Raw genomic sequence first — 22,466 nt, forward strand, 5'->3', positions numbered from 1 at the left:
ATGTGATCCTCTAATCAAAATGAAAGTTTCATCTTAATGATATGCACATTAAAACCTTGCATTGAAACTCAGTATACTAATGTTAAGAGAAAACTATAAGTTTGATAATGTTATACCTTAATTTAATCATAAAAATAGATGTTGATACTTTTTTTATGGACAAAAAAATTTCAATAAAATTAATTTATGCTTTAAAAGACTACTATTGTGTGAGTTTATTGACCAATGTTTTATGATACTAGCTAGAAAAAATTAGAACATATTTTGTTAAAAAAATAGAATAGGTATATGTTAATAATACTGTTTTTAATAAAAATTATTATTATTATTATTATTATTATTATTATTTATTTCTTAAACAGTTTTCATAATATTATTTTTTTTACAATGCTTTTTGACAAATTTAATTAGACTCGCATTGTTTACTATTTGAAATGCTTATATGTATGTTAATGAGTAATTTATATCAATTATATTTTTTATTTATTTCTCATCATCACAACGGTTCTGTTATTTGATAATTTTTTTCCTTGTTTTCATTATATAAAAATTATATAAATACAATATCTCAATTTATATTGTAGTAAGATTTATATATATTTATAATAAATGCTAAAATTACAATAAATGTAATTTTATTTATCCATGTATAGGCTTATGTTTATCTATTGTGTGTTGAAATTTGTGAACAATTTTATATGATCACTAAAGAGAATACAAGCAAATTAGTAAGTACTCAACTTTTTATATATTTTAAATTATATATCAAAAATATAAAATATTTTAAAATTAAAATGAAAAAGTAACAAAACAAATGTTGTGGGTACTCGCATATCAATATTTATTGAATTCTCTCACGTGTATATATATATATATATATATATATATATATATATATATATATATATATAAGGATAAGATTTATTAACATAGATATAAATTTTAGAGATTTATACCAAATCTCAACTGTATAAATTAAATTTGATAAATTAGGTGAAGTTGAAAAATAAATTTTTAAGTACACATTGTTAGTTTGTTTATTGCATTGTAAGTATTAAGTAAAACTAACAATTAAAGTACTTTATAAAAATAAAATTACATAAAAATATATGCTGACATGGTTTTAATATATTTTTTAGATTATTATTGGTGTACGTTTTTACTTAATGTTGAATTATTGTAATTTTTTGTTTAACGATTAAATAATTTAATATAATTTAAAATGAATATTGTGATATTGAAGGAGTAATTCTTTTAAAAAAAATAGTATTATTATTAATGGATACTATAGATTAGGAAAAATATAAATTTTTTAGAGTAAAAAATAAGATAATAATAAGTCGTCGATAAGTTGAAACGTTATTTTAAATAATGCATGAGAAACTATATGTTATTGCGATAAGTTCGTTTAATAAACACTTTCTTTTTTTTCTTTTAATAGCAAAAAATAAAAAATAAGCACTTTCTGTTTTTAAGAGAATAAACTTATAAATTAAACAAACAAGTCATAAAATAGTTAAAGTGACTTTTCAAATATATGAAGATTAAAAAAAAATGGTAAATTCACTTATTTCACATGTCTTCAATAAATTGTAAAAATAACACAATAACTAGCTAAACAAGTGATAACAATGGTGGAGACAGCAGTAGATAATGAATGTAGTTTTGATGGGGAAGAAAATTAACATAATATATGAATGAGTCTGGTTTTTTTTATCTCTCAAGCAATAAACAAGCATTAATACTGAGACCTGTTTCAAATATAAATTTTTTTCCCATCGTAAATATTTGTACTATTATCTATTAAATTTAAATTAAATTTTCATCTTATCTTATAATATTTTAAAAAATCAAATAAATAGTAAATGTATTTGATATTTTAAAATATAAAAAAATTATCTTATAATTGATTTGTAATTAAAAAAATATAATTATTCGAAAACTTGGTGTGTGCGAAAAAAATGAATCACAGTGGGTTAATAGTTTAGTGGCCCAGTACAGGTCAAATACTTGATTATGGATACATTGATTGAAAATTACAATATTATTTTATCTACAATGATTTAGTATTTTTATATAATTAATAATTTCAAATAAATTAATTTTTGTAATTTTACGATAAAACCAATTTTTGAAAAACTTAAATAAAACAAAATATTTTTTCAATTAGCGTATTTTAATATGAACTTATTTCTCTAATAACAATAATAGATATGATTAATTATTGAATAATCTTTTATAATTAATTCATATATACACTAAACCCCACTTTAGCTAAATAACTAGTTTGCTGGGATATTTTTAATATTGGAAATATAAAAATAAAATTGATTTCAGGAAAGAAAAAGAGAGCATAAATACGTATTTTAAATACAGATAATGATTAATTATATCACTATGCATCACATGTAATACACATGGTATACTTAAAGCTAGACACGAGATACTCAGTCCATATTGTTTTTATCACTATGCATCACATGTAATACACATGGTATACAATAATTGTTACAGCTTTTAAACATATAATTCCACAATGCTAACTATCTAATGTAATCTAACTTAAGAGTAATACTTTCTAATACACTTAATTATTAATTAAAATTTATTAAAAATATAAAATTTATTATAAATTAATATTTTTCTCTCGTACTTTTAAATTTTTAATAAATGATAAAAATATATTAAAAATTGTGTTATTAACATTATTAGGTAACTTCCCGCGATTAATTGTATCACGCATGTAACACGTACGTTTACAATTAGGTACGTGAAATGCAAAATTAGTGAGTCATATAATTCTACTATCCCGATTCAAACAAACACGAGACTCATGTCAAATTTGTTGCAAGTCTCATGGAAATTATTTATTTTCTATCATTTTTTATATGATAAAAATAACATGAATATAAATATAAGTAAAAAAAAATTATAGATAAAATATGATTAACTGTATTTTTTAATTTTCCTTTTGTTTCCTATCTGATTCAATTCAGATTCCATCTAAATCGTGCACTCGAATATAATAAATAAGTTTAATATTAATTTTTTTTTACAAATACTTGAATCTAATATCTTGTTTAACCGATATCAAATCACTTACTTTTAAAGATTTTTTAGATTAATTATATTTTTTAGTTCTTATATTTTGACTTACACATTATTTTAGTTTTTTATAATTTTAACATTATATATATATATCTAATTGTTAAAATTAAAATTAATATTTATGTAATGATAACTATTTTTTATTTTAGTTTTATTGAAATAATTTAGATGTTTTTCGTTGTCAGTACATGTAAATAAATATTACATTACACTTAGTTACGTTACCGACAATTGTTTAAAAGAAATTAAAGTCAATTTTATAAAATTCAAGGAAGCACCATTTGATTATATATAAAAATGTATCACCTAATTATGACTGTTGTGTCTTTCACTATCATGATATAATCACGACATATAATAAATAATAATAACTGGTTTTTGAACAACTGTGAAATAACATTTTTAGGTATATTTTTAAGTTATAGACTAAATACAACAAAAGATAGTAACATTAATTTTTATTATTGATTTTAAATAATTTAAACTATTATTTTAAAAAATACATATCATATTAAAAGAAAAAAATATATATATATGTATATATAAACAAAAAAATATTATTTTATATATTTGAAATTAGTCCTATATATCTACACACAGAGTATTAATTTTTAACAGTAAAATATCAATTCAAGAATAAATTTTACTGAATGGTACGAAGTCTTGACAAAACTTATCTAGTTTTCACCTGATTTATATTTTCTATTAAATATCTGAATCGTGCTTTTAGTATTAATTAGTAATTTTTTCGAGTATGATTATTATTAACTTAAATTAAATTTTATAAATAAATAATCAAAATTATATTATATGACAACTGTAAAATTTAATGATTTTAAAAAACATTATAATTATTAATGATAAAAAATAATGTTAGAAATTTAAAATATTTTTAAGAAATCTTAAAATTTAAATTAATATTTAATTAAAAATTAAATACACAATCTAAAATATTCCCATGATACGATAAAAAAATTTCTAAAAATGCTCTTATTTATAAATTAGTATTTACATTTATATATAAATGTTAGTTTTACAGTTAGAGTCCGTTTGTTTAGATTTTTTTTCCTTAATAAAATTACTTGTTTTGTTAAAACAGTCACTTTAAAATTATTATGTGATATTATATTAAATTAATAAAACATTTTATTACAATAATTATATTTTAGTTTTTAAGAAGCTGTTTTAAAGATTTTTAAGATTAATTAAGGGACTAATAAATCATTCTAAATAAAAATTAAATTTTGTGACTGTAGTCAAACACAAATCAAATTATGATTAAATAAAAATTTCTAAAAATTAAATCACCTTTTTATTCAATCTTGAAATTATTTTTTTATTCTTAAATACATTAAGAAAAGTTCTGTAACGCTTTCAAAAGTTAACGAGTTTAGATATTTTCAGTAGGTAAATTAATAGGAAATTAAGATGTGCAAAATTATACTTTATTTAATAAAATATAATTTTTTATTTTTTTTCAAATTTTAAAAACTATTTAATTAATTTTTGTCAAATTGTTAAGTTAAAACCTAAACTTTGTAGAAATAATTTTCAAAACCTATTATCGTCGGCGTAGAAGGTTGAAAACTTTCAATCCTTATTCGTCACGAGTTTGTACCAAAAATGTTGGCAGCATTTACACGACTAAAAGAATTTTGATGAGAAAATTATATTGTGGGTCCCATGCTCATCATAAATTGGTCAACTGCAAAGTTTATGAAAATATAATGGCTTACGTATTCAAAATTTTGTTTTACTGTTTAATTATTAACTAAATTTTTTAAAAATTAAAAGTAAACTTTAACAAAATAAATCTTATAAATATATAAAAATTAAAAACATGTTTAAAATAAATCTAATAACAAAAGTACAAACAACATAGGAAGACAGAGAAAAAGGCAAAATTTAAACATAGTCAGCATGGCATGGTATGTTAAATCATTCTACACCACGCCCCTAATCCCAAGAATCCATTTCCCACACTTTTTGAATCACATGCTTATTTGGAGCATAAAAAATAGTGTTTTTTTTATAATTTCAACCTTTAAAATTAAATTTAAACAGAAAAAATAGTTTTTAATAAAAATACATTTATTACATCAGCTTCTAGATATAATTTATAAGTATTAACTTTTGAATCAAAAGTAATTTTAGAGAATATATTTTTTCATCATGTCAAATATTTTTTCTACATCATATATTTATTTTAACTAAAATTCATTTTAGATTAAATTTTTTATTTGATATAATATTTACTCTTCTTAAAAATAATCACACAATATATTTTTAATTATTTATAGAAAAATATTTTAATTCAATGATACTTGTGCAATGCATAAATGATTGTGATAAATATTTTTAATTTAATATTACTATTATCAGTTACTTAAATTAGGGTTGAGATTAGCATTTTATAAATTACATGTATTTTTAAAATGTCCACAATTATTTAAAACAAAAAAAAATGGCAGAATTAAGTTGATTGATTAAGAAAATTCATAATTTTTGCTAGAGAATTGAATCTTATTACTTGAACGATCCCGCAATAATACAGTGGATCCTATCCCTTAAACTAAAATGTTAATCAATAAAGTAAGAAAATAAGAATATTGCTAAATCCTTTTATAATTTTTCTTAATAACTATCTTCTTCTTAATAAAGTAGATATTTCATAAAAAAATCTATGTATTCATTATCATCTTTAAACATAAAACATATTTAATGATTTCTCTACAAGTAATTAAGAAAATTTGTTGACACCAATTTGATGGGAAAAAAAATACGTGTCAGGATGGATGATTTAAATTAGTTTGAAATTATATTTTTGAGTTGTAAGTATAAAAAACAGAAACAAAAAAGTAAAAGAATAGTATACGGAACTGTTATTGTTAGAAATGGAAGGAAACAGCCAAACAGAGACTGCCGCCATAACAAAATTTGCATATATTCAACGCTCAAATTGGGCAATCAAAGCCATTACTGAAGGTGTGCTGTGATGTGAACATATTCTGGTAGCTCATGCTTTTATTTCTCATTATTTTGGGATGAGTGATGGTATTCCGTAACAGTTACGACTACATTCACAATGGTTAAGGTTCGGTGTTTCAATTTTACAAGCTAATATTGCAACTATATAAACTTCAAAACTTGGAAGCGTTTCACGAACTGAATTGAATAGTAGTGGAGACAAAAGAAGAAGAAAGGAAAATTGATGATGGCTTCTTCTTTGAGGATCTCAAGGCTGTTATCTCGTTCTTTCTCTTCTGCTTCCACTACTTCTTTGTTTTCTAGAGGTAGTACCACTTGCTATTTATCACTTCCAAGTTTTGCTTGGTTATTGAGAACGTGTGTAAAATGAAAATGATCTTCAATTTTGTATTTTTTTAAAATTTGGTTTACCGGGTTTTTCAATTGATTTAGACGGTCCAAGTTCCAATTGTGGTGGAGTGGGATCATTTTCTTATGATTTTCATGATGATCTCCAATTTATTTGGAGATGGTTGGATCAGCGGTTATTATTTGGATAGAGATAATGAAAAGCACTTCAAAAAATTATATGATCATTGGCCAAATGGGATATAAAAAAATTGGAGCTTCACCAATATTTTAACTGAAAGTGCTATTTGTGGTGGGTAAGAGGAAGTTGTGTACTCCGTTCTGTTCTTCCATTTATTGATTGGCCCCTCAGTTAGCACCTGTTTCTTTCACTACCTCTACAAGTACATGTTACTTTCCAAGTGCATGTGTAGCAAATTGGAAGCTACTTCCTAGTACAATCTTGATGTTGGAGCACATGCCACATAATCATGCCTTTGATTGGTGTTTGTTTTGGTGCTTTTTAGCCTTACTTTTTTTTTATTATTTGGGGTTTTCGTTAGTGGGTTATTATTTTTAGTAAGATTTTTAGGTCATTGATACTTTTTTTTTTATTTTTTATTTTCAGGTGGGAGTGGTTCTTTGGGCACAGGGCATAAATACAGCACTGCTGCTGCTATTGGAGAACCAATTAAACCACCAGTTAAAGTAGAAAACACTCAGCTCTTAATTGATGGAAAATTCGTTGATGCGGCTTCTGGTTAGTCTTTTTTTTTTGGCCCTCTATTTTTATCCCTATCCACTTCAACATTTGGACATAAAATAAGCATTTTGATTTGTTTATTGAACAATTTTAAGGACAACTTTTAGTTGTCTCCTATATTTTTGTAATGTATTCCTTTAACTGTAGGTGTAAAGAAAAGATAAAAAATAAGTAAATATATTTTTTTAAATGTGATATTATATATAGCGTCAATTTTTAATGGTTGAAATAACTAACTGTTTGGTAGTTATGACTTACTGAGGTGATTCTCTTAACTGCAGGCAAAACTTTTCCAACGTTGGATCCGAGAACAGGAGATGTGATTTCTCGTGTTGCTGAGGGTGACCATGAAGATGTTGATCGAGCAGTTGCAGCTGCACGCAAAGCCTTTGATCATGGACCTTGGCCAAGGATGACAGCCTATGTATTTTTACTCTTCACCTTGTTTTTTAATTCTTCTGGTTGTTGAACCATGTACCAAGTCATGATCTTTTGTCCCATGATTGTTCAACTAAATCCTTGTGTCCTTGTTGTAGGAAAGACAAAGGATATTGTTGCGTGCCGCTGATCTGTTTGAAAAGCATAATGACGAGCTTGCTGCACTAGAGACTTGGGATAATGGCAAGCCATATGAACAATCTGCTCAAATTGAAATTCCAATGCTGGTTCGTCTATTTCGATACTATGCTGGTATGTGGAATTAACTTTCTCATTGTCTTCTTATTGATTGATGAATGAAACTAATACTAAAGGCGTGTCTTGTTCAACTTATTTTGAAGAAATAATGGCTTATTTCTTGCCAGAGGCAACCTTTTGAAAAAATAAGCTATTATTTCTAGACATACACTAACTCGTGTTTTTCTACATTTCTCAGGTTGGGCAGATAAGATTCATGGTCTCACAGTTCCTGCTGATGGGCCACATCATGTGCAAACATTGCACGAACCAATCGGTGTTGCTGGTCAGATCATCCCGTGGAACTTCCCTCTTCTCATGTTTGCTTGGAAGGTTGGGCCAGCATTGGCCTGTGGTAACACTGTTGTTCTTAAAACAGCTGAGCAGACTCCATTATCTGCTTTGTATGTATCCAAGTTACTACATGAGGTGGGTGATATTGCATACATGACTTCGAAAGATTGATTTTAGTCTATTTCTTAACTTGTTCAAATTGCTTAACTTGCCTCATTTTATCATGAGGTGGGTGATATTCCATATCATGTATCCCACTTATAATTGATAGCATCATTATGTTTAATTTGTTTTCAAACCATTCTCCACGCACGGAAATGAACCAATGCTTAGATAACTATTATCTCCTTCTTTTAGTCTGTACATTTTGTGATCACCTTGCTTGTAAATACTCTACGTGGGATACTATGCCAATTTGATAAGTTAATTCCACTTATTTATGTAGTTGTCTGTGCTCTTTTATTTTGTTGGAAAAAATGAGAAGTTATATATATATTTTAATGTTCATGCCAAATTTAACATGCCTGGCAGGCTGGACTTCCTCCCGGTGTTCTGAATGTAATATCTGGCTTTGGTCCAACAGCTGGTGCTGCTATTGCTAGTCACATGGACATAGATAAGGTATCAAGAGATTTAGGGCCTGCTTAGTTTGTGTAAATATTTACTATTTTTATTTCCAGTTTGACTTTTAATTACAAAACTAACACATGCTGAAATTCGGCTTCCTGTTTTCTAGAATTTATATAGAAAATTATGAAAACAGAAAAAATTATTTTCAGTATTTTTTATTCAAATCCTAGAAAACAGGAAATGAAATGAAAACAAAAAACATTTCCTGAAATCAAACACCCTCTTAATTTTTCATTAGTATTCATTTTCACCCCCTCTACCCCCCTTTTGATCCTCAGCTATACACTTGTTTCCTCAACATTTGCAAACCCCTTTAGTGAAGCAATGTAATAATTTTGGTAGTGGAAGGAATGAGTTTTTTGTCCCAAATAAAGTGCTTGTAATCAAACTAGATGCTAAGAAAAGAGTTTGTAAAATAATAGTCTTTGCTTTGTGACATTTTGTTGCAGCTTGCTTTTACTGGTTCAACTGAAACTGGAAAAGTTGTCCTTGAACTTGCGGCAAGAAGCAATCTTAAGCCAGTAACTTTGGAGCTTGGTGGGAAATCCCCTTTTATTGTAAGCGAAGATGCTGATGTAGATGAGGCTGTTGAGCTAGCACACTTTGCATTGTTCTTTAATCAGGTATATTCAAATATAGAGATGGTCAAACAATTGTCTTTCAAAGAGTTCAGAGACAAATCGATTGGTGTTTTTTGTGCCATTCAGGGACAATGCTGCTGTGCTGGGTCTAGAACATTTGTACATGAACGTGTGTACGACGAGTTTGTTGAGAAGGCGAAGGCACGTGCTTTGAAGCGTTCTGTTGGCGATCCATTCAAGCAGGGAATAGAGCAAGGTCCTCAGGTAACAAAATGAAGAGAGAATTATCCTAATTTGATATACTTCATCGTGTATGATAGTCTATTAAAGTGCCCTGCTAAATTGATGATTTTGTGTATGATGCAAACAAATCAGATTGATTCAGAACAATTGGAGAAAATACTGAAGTATATTAGAACCGGTGTTGAAAGTGGAGCTACACTTGAAGCTGGTGGAGAGAGACTTGGCAACAAGGGCTTCTATGTTCAGCCTACTGTCTTCTCAAATGTTCAGGTGCATATAATATCTTTCAATTTCACTCTCATTTGATCAAAGATGCTAAAAATGTGACGTCTAGTGTTACTAATTGTAACAACTACTAGGATGGCATGCTGATTGCAAAGGATGAGATCTTTGGCCCAGTGCAATCCATATTAAAATTCAGGTATGAACAGTGATTCCTATTTTACAGATAATGTTATATAGATGTTTGAAAGATCTTATGGCAAGTTTATTAAATTAACTTATGACTCTCATGAGTTTTTTTAGCTTATTCAAACAATTTTTATGATGAAATTTATATCACAAGTCCTCACCTGATAAAAATGTATTGAATAAGTACTGAATTAAGCTGTCTATCTTTGTGCTTTTGCATTTTCACTAATATGTTTGTTTGTGTGTGATGATAATAGGGACCTTGATGAGGTAATTAGAAGAGCAAATAACACACCCTATGGCCTTGCAGCAGGGGTGTTCACAAAAAACATTGACACTGCTAACACTTTAGCTCGAGCATTGCGAGTTGGAACAGTATGGGTGAACAGCTTTGATACATTTGATGCAGCAATTCCCTTTGGAGGATTCAAGATGAGTGGACACGGAAAAGAAAAAGGAGAATATAGTCTTAGGAACTACTTGCAAGTGAAGGCTGTTGTTACATCCTTGAAGAACCCTGCTTGGCTTTGAACATCAATAGCTTCTGCTCTTTTTTATGAAAAAATTAATAAATAGGCTCCAATAATAAGGATGATTAAATCGTTATTATGATATCTGTCATCATTTGGAAATGTTTATTTTTTGGGGTGGGATACTTGGATAATGTTATTTTGCCCTTGCATTTTATGGGTATCACAAAATAATACTCTATTCTAAAATTCAATGTAGTGGTGGACTTCTAAAAATATTGAATTCTTGTTGGCTCAGAATGGAATCAAATTTGCATAATGAATAATGATAGTCTAAGACCACCTCATACACCCGTTCTCACTTCTCATAGGACATTGTTCCTTTTCAAAATGTATTAGTAATTAAATGTTACTAATATATTTTGATTCCTTAAACGAACTTTACATTTAGGATAATGGATAAAATTCATATATTAATAGTGTCATAAAGTAATTCAGATGAGCGTTCCCCTATCACATTTTGCAAACAAATGACTAACAGATGTTATGGGTAATACTATGTTGGTCCATTTTTTCACTCTTTTATTTGGGTCCTTTCAGTTGGCCTCCTGTTTTTCTTGTCAAAGCTGGCTTTTCTTAATGAGCCTTCTAGATCAAAAACAGGTTAAACAGGCCCATGGCACAACTGAAGGAATAGGGCCTATTGAGCACCGGTTTCCAAAAAGACCAAATAATTTACACACAAAAGACCAAAAGCGTGACAAAAACAAGTTTAAGACCCAAAAAAAAAAAAGGTAAAAAAGAATCTATATCCCCTTATAACATCTTCCTATAAATGCTCTGATAAATAAAAAATAAGTAAATATCTTATATATTTTTAAGACATTAAATACATTCTTGTTTTTATTTAAAATTTTATTTATTTTTATATTTGTACATATATATCTTTTTAATTACTAAATAAAAAATTTATTGGAGTGACAGGTAAGAGGATAAAGTAAATCTCTTTTATTTAATACTTAATTAAGTATCAAAAAATTAATTTTGTTATCTTTAACCTTTAAAATTGATTTTAAATGATTAAAAACAACAACTTTATGAAAAAATTATAATACTTAATAATTTTTATGGTAATAAATAATTTTTTATGAAATATAACTTAGCAATTTTAGTTATATATTCATCGTTTATCTTAAAAATTATAGTTAATAATAATAATAATAAAATTAAATAATAAGATAATGTAACATTACTGAAGAAAAACCAGAAAGTTTGACCAGAAAATGGGTGGAATTAATTAATGCAAAATGGAAATAATTGGCCAACCCAAAGCCGCAATTGTATTTATTTATAAAAAAGAATTGCAATCTTAACGTTGAACTCATAATTCCACGTCGTAAACCTGAATGGCTGTCGGCTTCGTCCCTCGAAGCACCTTCAAAAGCACGTTCTCTTTCCACTTTCCTCGCGCCACGCGTCACTTCCTCCGAACCCTCCTTTTCACAGATCCACACAAAACCCCACGTGTCTTCCCCTCAATAATCCAAAATTCCACTATCACCAAATCACCTTTCGACGCGTGTCCCCTCCCATCGCTTCCTATAAATATCCGACTTCGTTCCCATGAAAACAAAACAACACACGAATTATCCAAAGTTCCTAAACACAAAACTCCAACGCATACCTTTATTTCTATGATCCGAAAAACACATGGTTCGGATCGCCGGATACTAACGTTCCCGGCGGTTCATCCCTGCGAGAACATTGCTCCCTCAACCCTTCTCTCTTCGCTCATCACTCTCTCCAACGCCATTTCTAATTCCCAACACAGATTCTTCCCTTGTAACAAGCGAAACGCGAGAAACGCCATTCGTTTGGCCCGGCTTCTCCAACCTTTCCTTCATGAGATCCGAGACCTTCATTTGGGTCTTCCCGACCCGGCTACCCTTAGTTTGTCGGAGCTCCACCTCACCTTCCAGAAGCTTCTTTTCTTGCTGGAAGACTCTTCCCGCGAAGGTGCAAGGCTTTACATGTTAATGGAATCGGATCGGGTCGCAACTCAGTTTCGGGTCTTGGCCAGATCCATGGCCACTGCTTTGGACATTTTCCCTTTTGGTTCTGTTGAGGTCTCTGTGGAAGCTAAGGAGCAGATTTTGTTGCTGATGAAGCAAGCTAGGAAGGCCATGTTTGAATTTGAGCCTGATGATAAACGGGTTGTGATGGGTGTTATGTCGGGTTTGACCCTGTTTGGAAAGCGGGTTGCCCCGAATGAGGGTGATCTGAAGTGGGTTCTTGATTATATTGGGGTTAGGAGGTGGAGTGAGTGTAACAAGGAGGTGAAGTTTTTGGAGGGTGAAATTGGGTTTGAGTGTTTGAATGAGGGGAAGAGAAAGGTGGATTTTTTGAGTGGTTTGATTGGGTTCATGAGTTATTGTAGATGCGTGGTGATGGAGGATGTTGATGGTGCAGAAGGTAACAAGAAATCTGAAAGGAGCATTGAAAATGAGGTGATTCTGAGTTGCATTAACTCAGATGATTTTCGATGTCCAATCTCTTTGGAGTTTATGAGTGATCCGGTGACAATAGAGACCGGTCATACTTATGATCGTTCTTCAATTCTCAAATGGTTTAGAAGTGGAAATGCAGTATGTCCCAAGACGGGTAAAAGGCTTAGTAGCATTGAATTGGTCCCGAACTTGGTGCTACGGAGGTTGATTCAGCAATATTGCTATGCAAATGGCATTGCTTTTGCTGATTTGGGTCGTAGGAATCGGGACATCCCCAGAACAGTGCAGCCAGGAAGTGTGGCAGAAGAGGAAACAATGAAAATGTTGGGTGGTTTTCTCCGTGGAAGGCTTGAGAATGGAACTGGGGAAGAGAAGAACCGAGCTGCTTTGGAAATAAGGCTTCTTTCCAAAACAAGCATTTTTAGTAGGTCTTGTTTGGTGGAAGCTGGTTTGGTTCCTCTTTTGTTGTTGTCTTTGAGAGATTCATTGACACAAGAGAATGCCATTGCAGCCATTTTGAATCTCTCAAAATACTCAAAGAGTAGAGCTGAGATGGTTGAGAATTTGGGGTTGGAATTGATTGTGGGGGTCTTAAAGAAAGGGATAAAGATTGAAGCTCGCCAGCATGCTGCTGCTGTGTTGTTTTACCTTGCTTCAAATGCTGAGTATGGGAACATGATAGGAGACGAGCCAGAAGCAATTCCATCATTGATCAGGCTCATCGAAGATGGCTCTGATCGAAGCAAAAAGAATGGTTTGGTTGCAATTTTTGGCCTCCTTAAGCACCCTGAAAATCATAGGAGGGTGCTAAGAGCTGGAGCAATTCCTTTGTTGATTAACATCTTAAAAGGATGTGAAAAGGAAGAACTCATCACAGACTCACTTGCAATTCTAGCGACTATGGCAGAGAGGAGTGAGGGAACATTAGCAATCCTTCACTTTGGAGCTTTGCTTGTAGCTGTTGAAATTTTGAGTTCTTCCACTTCAAGGGTGGGGAAGGAGCATTGCGTGTCTTTATTGCTTTCTCTTTCAATAAATGGTGGAGTAGACGTGGTTGCTCATTTAGTGAAGATCCCTTCTCTTATGGGATCTTTATATTCCCAACTCAGTGAAGGCACATGTCGAGCAAATAAAAGGGCCAGTGCTCTCATCAGGATCCTTCATGATTTTTATGAAAGGTCTTCTGGCTTCAAGACTTCAGTTATTCCACAAGAACAATTTGTTCATGTTTGGTAACCTAGTATTTTTTTGGTTCATCTGGGTATTCTTTGATTTGTTTTAAGGATACGAATTGTAGATACTAGTGTATAAATGTGCTTATTTCTGTTGTTTATACTCGTGATATTAGTTCGCATTTTAAAGAGCTAATAATTTTATCAGCTTCTGCTTTTGACCATGAAGCATGTACAATTATTCATTGATCTGTTGAATATTTATCAAATAAGGTTGCATAACGTCAATTAATGAGGAATAATATCCAAATTTTCCTCCTCTTTTATTGTCTCCACGACAAAAGTTTCAGGCCTGTGTAGAACTGCGATGTAAAATACTTCGTTTATAACGATACAAGTACCTTCTAGGATTAATTTGCTATGTATATGCCTTATTAACGAGTTTAACGCCATAAAAAATAATTCAATGGAAATACTTTGCTTATCTTTGTGGTCCATTTGATCGTTTCGAAAATCGATGTTAAAGAGAAATCGATGTTAAAGAAACAGCAATAATACCTCCCAACCCAAATAATGATCTTATATCCCAAAGTTATTTTCTCACTGACTTTTCACTCGGTGGAGTGATAATGCCAATAAAGTTAAATAACAATTAAGTAAAATGTTAGCAAGATTTTTTTTAACAAACTCTTAAGCACACTTTATTACCAACTTAAATTTATTAAGAATCACAGAGAACATGTTCACTTCTAATTTAATAAATCTCACTTATAATTGTATAATCTTTAATAAATTTAGAACAACAATTAAATTAATAAAAAATATATTCCTAACACACCTCTTAATCAATCGTCTTTAATTTTAATAAATTCTCCTAATCCTCAAAATTAATTAATTTTACTTCAGTTTCTTTCAATCACTTTGTACCAAAATAAATTAAAATAAACATTCTATAAAATGTAAAGTTTACCTGAAACTATAGGGATCGATATTTAAAATTCCCGGCACTAAAACGAGGCATTTCCTTATAAAAGAAAGGTACACATTATTATTACAGAAAGAGGGGTTACCTTACCATAGAACTGATATGTGAGACCGGACAAAAAAATAGTCGTAAGATAAGTAAATTCCAAAAGGGTAAGTATTATTTAGTGACGGTATTTCTTATTTCCAAAGAAAAACAAAAGTAAGTCCAGGGCAGTAAAAAAAATGTCCCAGACCATTCACATGACAAAAATTGCCACTCGATTCTCACAGGTAAATAAAATGGTAGTTCATCCGGATAACTTCTTGAATCTTGAAGCAATAGACTGAAAAATTCATTAAACCATTTATGATTATAAAGCCATTTTACAATTTAGCGTAAAGACTTGACATGGGATGCGGATGATGATAAAAATATCAATTCAGTAGAAAAGGAAACAAGGAACATACAATCAACGAATCATGATTTTGACCTCAAAGCTAGCCCTGTCTCTACTTTCTTTATTTCAAAGATAAGCATCCTCCACATCTTGAGAACAAACATTTCTGCCTCTTCATCCAAAATGATCTGAAGACGCTCAAGCATTTGGGAAGCTTTCACATGTTCTTGTGTACTGGAAACAATATAATCTATCAATGTATTTTCTTCTTCTCCCAAAAACTCTTTGATTTTCTTCGAAATCCAAGGCCTCATTCTTTCATGTAATTGGTGCTGAAAAGAACACGGTACAGAACCAAATATTTAGAAAGTATGACAAGGTTGTACAAACCCAAGTAACCTAAAACATCTACAAACAAAAGCACCTTAAAAAAAGTCTGCAAGGGCTATTCCACCCAACTGAGTGTGACTGTGAGGTGAAGCAATCTTAAAAAATATAAGGCTGTTCTTGAATAAATTTTCAAAAGACATTTTAAATATATCAACATTATGTTCCTAAAGTGAGAAGGTTCCAATATGAACCCCGTTTATTTTCATACTTTCATACTTTTTATGTTCCTACAAATCCAAAATGTGCCAAAAGAGAAATATTGCAGACATATTCTCTAACTTATTGTCCATTAAAAAAATAAAAATCAAAGCACATAAAGTAACCAATTTATGAAACTAATCATAAGGAGTGTATAAAAGAATGTGTTCAAAAGTGTGTGGCTAGCATTCCTATATCCCAGAATACACACTAAAAAAAATAAAACAATCAGGGGCTATAGTGGTGTTTTTCCTTTTTCAATCATTTGTCAAAAGTTCACTAATAAAATTTAATAGGCTCCTCAAACTTCCCAGGTTTTTTAGGCTCTCAGAACAGTTCCTTCCTTCCACACAGCAACTACAATGCTCCAACCTTTCTATCAACAATCTTACACAATTACACTAGTGAACCCAAAATAGTGATTAAGGTGTACCAATCTGGCTCAAGTGAAAATTAAATATAGACTAGACAACTCTCTTTTGATTAGTTCAAAATCAAATGATAATATAATTCAAAATCTGAATATTAGGACAATGTACCTTATCATACACCGCCCAGTCTATCTCATATGAGAACAACTCCTCCTTGGTTTTTGGTATCATATCAATTAATTGTTTCGCATCCAAGAGCCTTTTGTTATCAGAAGTCTTAAGTTTCTCTGATCCATGATCTCGATCCCTGTCACGGTCAGGATTTCTCTCCTTGTTTTCATCTCTGTTGTGAATGCCATCTTCATCACTCCTGTCCCTATCCCGATGGTTTGACTTCTCATTTGAACGCCTACTTCTATCCCGTTCTCCATCCAGCTTCTCTTCCTTGAAATTTGTACTGGATATTCGCTTAGCAAATTCTGCAGCTGCAGCCAGATTTGGTGGCGTAGGTCCAGAAGCATTAGGTTGAACAGCCTGCAACTCTTCTGTTGAGTAATCAATTGGAACCAAAGGCCTCATTTTTTTGTCCTTGTGTGCATCATCGTCCTCCTCTTCATGGAAAACAGAAGGGACGGTTGTTCTTTTCCCCGAACCAACTAGACCAAATCCCAATTTTTTTGTAGGAGCATTCCCACTTGACTGTGTATCAGTTGTAGCAACAGATGCCACGGTTGCTTCATCATTGATGTTAAACGAATTACCATCATCTGTCATTGTAAAGCATCACTACCGTTAATAATATAAGTCAGAGAGGAAAGCACAAATTGCAAATAGTTATGAAATTTACCAATATGACCTTCACGACTATAATCAGCCACAGTATCATGCTCAGCTACAATGCTTTTGACTTCAGTATTAATCTCTTCAGTAGCCATATTTTCATCAGCAACATTTACCACATGCTCAGATAATAACTTCAATGCATCCCTCTGCTGCTTCTGTTCCTCCTCAGCCTTCTTTTTGGCCTCAGCAATTTCTTCCTCTTCTTTCTGTCTGTCTGCCAGGTCATCTTCCTTCTCGCGCAGCCTCTTCTTTCTCTTCTCCTCTAGCACACTTCTACGCCATCTCTTCCTAGAATCTTCATCCTCATCCTCTTCATCGTAAAGTATCTCCTTTCTCCGTTTGCGTTCCCTTTCCTTTTCCTTCTCCTTTTCATACTGGCGTTCTTTCTCTTTCTCTCTTTCTCTATACTCCCATTCCTTCAAATATGCCTCATACTGGCGCTCAGCCTCCTCAACCCTCCGTCTTTGTTCCCTCTCTTTCCGAATACGTTCCCGTTCTGCTTCTCTTTCATATCTTTCAAGTTCTCTTTCCTTTTCTCGTTTTAGTTCCCTGTCTCGGTCTCTCTCTCTGCTTTTCCTGTCATGCCTTCTCTCAGGGGTTTCAGGCCTATCATGTTCACCAGTTGGTTTGTCACTGTTTGTCTCTCTCTCATTTTTATTTTCAGCTGTTTCTACACAATTTGAAAAGAAAAGCTTATGAATAATATTTTACAAATAAATAAGAGATAAAGATATCCTGAGGATAAAATATAGCCCTGTTGTGTATACACTCAACAGAGAACAGATACAGGAATTGAAGTGACTTTTTTCCTTACCATTCTTCTCTGTATCGACATCAGAGTCTCCATCTCTTGTTTTAGCAGGTTGTTCTGAAGTTAAATTCACAGAGACATCGCCAGTAGGCTGTGGAGGTGGTGGAGGCAAAGGTCTTGTCTTCAACCTTTCCTCTATCATTTTTGTGATCTTTTCTATAGCCTCGCGATCAGCTTCTCTATCTTCATCAGTGATAATCCCAAAGTTTGCCACATCATGGGATTCCTTGTTCCCAGTTTCATTATCCTCTTTATTTGAGTGATCTGTATTAGGCTTTGCATCCTCATTGGCATCAGACGGTTTTGCACCTTCATCATTTTTATCAACTCCTGTTTGAGTTTCTTTGCTCTCTGAGTTCTCAGGTTTTTTCTTAACATACCGCTCCAGATATTCTTTCATAGCTTGATTCACATTGACCTGTTAAAAATTAGAAATGGCTAAAAGCCTTACATGTACATGGAGAAAAAAAATGTTTTTTGTTATCATGACTTTATTGAAACACTTATTTATCTTGTTCATAGAAATTGTATACACTTTGTACTAGGAAATGCTGATGCAATAGTATGTTCGATTATAGTGTTCAACCTCCATGGCATGAACATTTGTGCCAAAAACATTAGCTATATACTAACTCCAAATAGAATTAATGGCAAAAGGCAGGAGGCAGCTTGAAAAACTCACTTCAAGCAATGGAACCTTTTTTGAAAACTCCAATTAATAATTGTCGCTAGGAAACATTTCATTCTTCACACTAAGGTATGTCCCAAACATTTGGGAGAAAGTAAACAATATAGTATTTGGATCTGCCAAATGTTTAAGATCTCTACATAACAGAAGAACTGGTGTTTGTTTCATGAAACCTTCAACTAGGCACCCCACAACCTTGAACCAAAAATTAAGTTAAGGCAATATATATATAGTGAAATTGCCAGAATTTCATTGTAGAATGACTCAAATTGATGATAATAATAGATTTTACATGTCCTCCACATACAAACCCTCCCCACCCCCCTTAAAAATAAAAGAGAACTCCACACAACTATGTGAAACACACTCCATCAAGTCAAAAGAAGTAGCAACATTTCTTTTCCCACATCAGCGGCATACTTAATTATCAAGTATTTCAATCATATTAATTTTCAAATTCATTAAAATGACTCGTATGCACTGACTAGAAGTATAGCCATGCCCAACAGTAAACAATCATGTTGACACGCCCACAATTTCAGCGTAAAATAAAAAGGGCAAGAACTTAAATGCAGTATTAACATTAAATACAATGAGAAAGTAATAAAAGATGAAGACATACCACTAGTTCTTGCCCATCAATATTCAATTTAGTAAGGAGACGCAAGGCACGGAGAACCCCTTCTGCAGACTCAAACTCATACAAACCAAAACCTTTAGGAGTTCCAGTTGATAAATCTTGAGGACGTTTCCAGCTCTTGATAGGTCCACATAACTTAAAGGAAATAATTGAATCAGTGAATTTATAATTATACTAAAAAATTCATAGAGATGTGTAGTACATATCTTGATTAATGCAAGGCTCAAAAGAGAATATAGGCATGTCTGTTTCACCTTTTTGGAGAAAAAGGGATTTTTAGTTTAAAAAATTATAATAATTATGTAAATTTTCCAATGATATTGTTTTAGTGCTTTTCTCAAAAGCAAAAAATATTGGCTTCTGAAAAAGCTCTAGAAAAAGTTGTATCACGGAATCACTGTTTAAAGCTAAAGAAAAAGGTCCAAAGAAAAGACCAAACTCAGAAATTTACTTGAAGAAGAGATAGCATGAACTCATTTTCCACAGTTGGTGCAATCTTGCCAATGTAAACTGTGGTTTGAGGCTTTTCAGTGGGAGTAACACTGGGGGCAACCACAGGTCTGACAACAGGAGGAATAATAGGGCGAACTGCAGGGATCCCAGCAACTGGTGGGCGTGATATTGGAGGTACATTAATTGCTCCAGGAGGCCGTGGAGGATAAACAGGCCGGACCATAGTTCCATATGGAGGCGGGTAACGAGGAATTCCTGTATAAAGTAGAAAAAAAATCTATGCAAATATATTAGAGCAGATGATGAGTGAATATATTTACACCATAAGCAAATCAATACAACATTAAAGATATATGCAGAAAAAAATGCGACAAGAACAATGGAATGCGGTTACCACACATCAAAAGCATAACAGAGAAGGCAGCACAGCCAACAATCACCAGCTGAAGTGACAACCTGAAGATAACAATAAGAAATGCTATCTAGAAATTTACTGACATGTAAAAAATACTTACCTTTGTCTGACCACTTGCAACATGGAAGGCTTCTCAAACTATCCCATCCACCAATTGCAAACAGTAACTTGCACAATCTCATGTATGCATGGTTTACTAAGAAGAAACTCTAATTGAGTTATAAGTTCTTTCTTATATATAGCAGCCCACGTTGCAGCATAAAAAATGGAATGAAACTTCAATAGAGAGAAAAGAGAATTGAAAAGATTGCAATACCTCATGACACAAGGCCAACGTGCATTCAGTTGCAAACATGATCGGCTCGAAGGGAAAGTACTCTTATAACTAGCAGAAAGTGGCCTACTAAAATAAGCACGACACAACCATACATTATTTAGATCGACAAAAGAACAATTACTCTACTTTTTATTTTTCTTAATTGTGAATGTCACTCTGTATAATGTTGATTCCCAATTTTAATAAAAGACAAAACAATCAAGAAACCAGGCAAATATGTGCATACCAAAAAATGAGTTGTAGAGAGGTGTCTTTAAGCAATATGAAGCCTTCGAACCTTTCTCACCGAATTCAATCAAGACACTGTAGGAGAAAACATCCCGTCATCGATGCCCCTTATTAAATCTCTCCCAACTCACTCATCATCTAAAACAAACCCCTCCCACTCATAATACCATAACATTTATCAACCAACGCTAATAATAGTCCTCTTTTGTGCCACTGCACGCACTCAACAACAGTCTTCACATATTTCACAGCGCGTAAGCAATAACAATAATTCCATACTCGTAAAAAAATTGGAACAATCAACGAAGAAGCGTTAAGCTTAAATGCACACATACATATAAATATATATATACACACAGCCACAGAGAGAGAGAGAGAGAGAAAAACAGAGTAAAGAACGATAGAATCACCCACCCGCGGGAGGAACGGTCCCTTGCGGAGCTGCGGCGTAACCGTTTGGCATCGGAGCGAAGGGACGCAGGGTCGGGTTCGCCGGCTGGCCGGGAGGAACCTGGTACGACATCATCGGCTGCATCTGCGGCACCGGAACCGCGGCGGCGCTGGCCACGCCGGGAGGTGGAACATTAGGGTTTTGAAAGGCCGGGTTTGGCGCCGGGACGGGAGAGAATTGAGGAGCTAGTGGCCGAAATGACGGCACGGACGGAGGGAGAACGCCGGGAAGTTGCGGCGGAGCATATAATACGGTGGGCGGCGGAGGTAGTAACGTTGGATTGGGATTAGGGTTTGTGGCGAGGGGAGTGGATGGTGGTGGCGTTGAGGATTTGGGAAGTGGATCGGGTTGGTTCGGAGGTCCGGATTCGGAGGGTTGGGGATTGGGTGGTAGGGTTGCTGTAGAAGAGACGGAATCCGCCATTGAAGAACGAATTTGTGAATTGTGAGAGTGAAATTGGATGAGCGTGTTTGTGCCCTAAACCTTTGAGAAAATGGAGTGCCCCTTGTTATGTTTAAAAGTATGATCCACTGCTTCGCGCTATATAAGACCTCTCTACAAATTCATCCACTTTTATTTTTCATAGAACACTCAAGATGAACCTTGTAAAAAAAGACGGAATAAGAAATAAAATGATAAAAATGGAAATATATTGGGAAAATAAAATGATAAAATGGAAATTTCACATATATGGTAACTTTTTCATTTGAGTTTATTCGAGCATATATATCAACCATGTTTTACCAGAGACTCATGTTTTTTCATGTCGTAGGCATTGCATGGCACGGGCCACGGGGTAACTAACATGGGAGCATAGTTATGTACTCATCATTCTACATTAAAAAATTGAAAATTAAAGAAATCTTAGGGTATGTTTGAAAGTGTTTTACTCTTTTTAAAATCAATTTTATACTATCATTTTAAAAAAATATATTGAAAGTAAAAATGTAAAATTAAACTGACATATAATGATAAAAGACTATGGGACAATGTTTGTGAATCTATGGGACAATCATAAAATCGGAGGGTCCAAAGCACTTTTCGCAAACTAGTCATCAATCCATCGGATCAAATTTCAATTTGACAACTTTAAATAAAAAACCATGAT

The 22,466-nt window shown here is 32.3% G+C and overlaps 3 protein-coding genes across 19 annotated transcripts; 2 read left to right on the top strand and 1 right to left on the bottom strand.

Moving 5' to 3' along the window:
- Positions 1 to 6,282: 6,282 nt before the first annotated feature.
- Positions 6,283 to 10,835, top strand: LOC113868887 (aldehyde dehydrogenase family 2 member B7, mitochondrial-like). 3 transcript variants are annotated; one of them, XM_027504858.1, is made up of 11 exons: positions 6,283 to 6,401; positions 7,052 to 7,183; positions 7,468 to 7,610; positions 7,723 to 7,876; positions 8,061 to 8,290; positions 8,687 to 8,776; positions 9,235 to 9,408; positions 9,493 to 9,630; positions 9,742 to 9,879; positions 9,969 to 10,030; positions 10,278 to 10,835. In XM_027504858.1, exons 1-11 carry the CDS (start codon positions 6,320 to 6,322, stop codon positions 10,549 to 10,551), a joined length of 1,617 nt encoding a protein of 538 aa, XP_027360659.1. In that variant the 5' UTR covers positions 6,283 to 6,319; the 3' UTR covers positions 10,552 to 10,835. The 3 variants fall into 3 exon arrangements, with proteins under 3 accessions (XP_027360659.1, XP_027360660.1, XP_027360661.1); XM_027504859.1 differs by having other exon boundaries at positions 6,323 to 6,404; positions 7,076 to 7,183; XM_027504860.1 differs by lacking the exon at positions 6,283 to 6,401 and adding an exon at positions 6,880 to 6,927.
- A 1,292-nt stretch (positions 10,836 to 12,127) lies between these two features.
- Positions 12,128 to 15,428, top strand: LOC113869597 (U-box domain-containing protein 19-like). The gene has a single exon (XM_027506014.1). The coding sequence runs from the start codon at positions 12,185 to 12,187 to the stop codon at positions 14,231 to 14,233; it is 2,049 nt and encodes a 682-aa protein (XP_027361815.1). The 5' UTR covers positions 12,128 to 12,184; the 3' UTR covers positions 14,234 to 15,428.
- On the bottom strand, positions 15,223 to 22,150 carry LOC113869595 (RNA-binding protein 25). Of its 15 annotated transcripts, XM_027506012.1 has the most exons (10): positions 21,322 to 21,874; positions 20,906 to 20,982; positions 20,659 to 20,745; positions 19,926 to 20,182; positions 19,457 to 19,609; positions 18,150 to 18,564; positions 17,340 to 18,005; positions 16,661 to 17,259; positions 15,604 to 15,865; positions 15,223 to 15,479 (listed from the first exon to the last, which is right to left on the bottom strand). In XM_027506012.1, exons 4-9 carry the CDS (start codon positions 20,148 to 20,150, stop codon positions 15,614 to 15,616), a joined length of 2,310 nt encoding a protein of 769 aa, XP_027361813.1. In that variant the 5' UTR covers positions 20,151 to 20,182; positions 20,659 to 20,745; positions 20,906 to 20,982; positions 21,322 to 21,874; the 3' UTR covers positions 15,223 to 15,479; positions 15,604 to 15,613. The 15 variants fall into 15 exon arrangements, with proteins under 15 accessions (XP_027361813.1, XP_027361800.1, XP_027361799.1 ...); XM_027506000.1 differs by having other exon boundaries at positions 15,320 to 15,865; positions 19,926 to 20,204; positions 21,322 to 21,909; XM_027506010.1 differs by having other exon boundaries at positions 15,320 to 15,865; positions 19,926 to 20,538; positions 20,659 to 20,727.
- Positions 22,151 to 22,466: the final 316 nt, after the last annotated feature.

This window comes from Abrus precatorius, unplaced genomic scaffold (genome assembly GCF_003935025.1).
Source record: "Abrus precatorius isolate BTA unplaced genomic scaffold, Abrus_2018 Scaffold6, whole genome shotgun sequence".
Lineage (NCBI taxonomy): Eukaryota > Viridiplantae > Streptophyta > Magnoliopsida > Fabales > Fabaceae > Abrus > Abrus precatorius.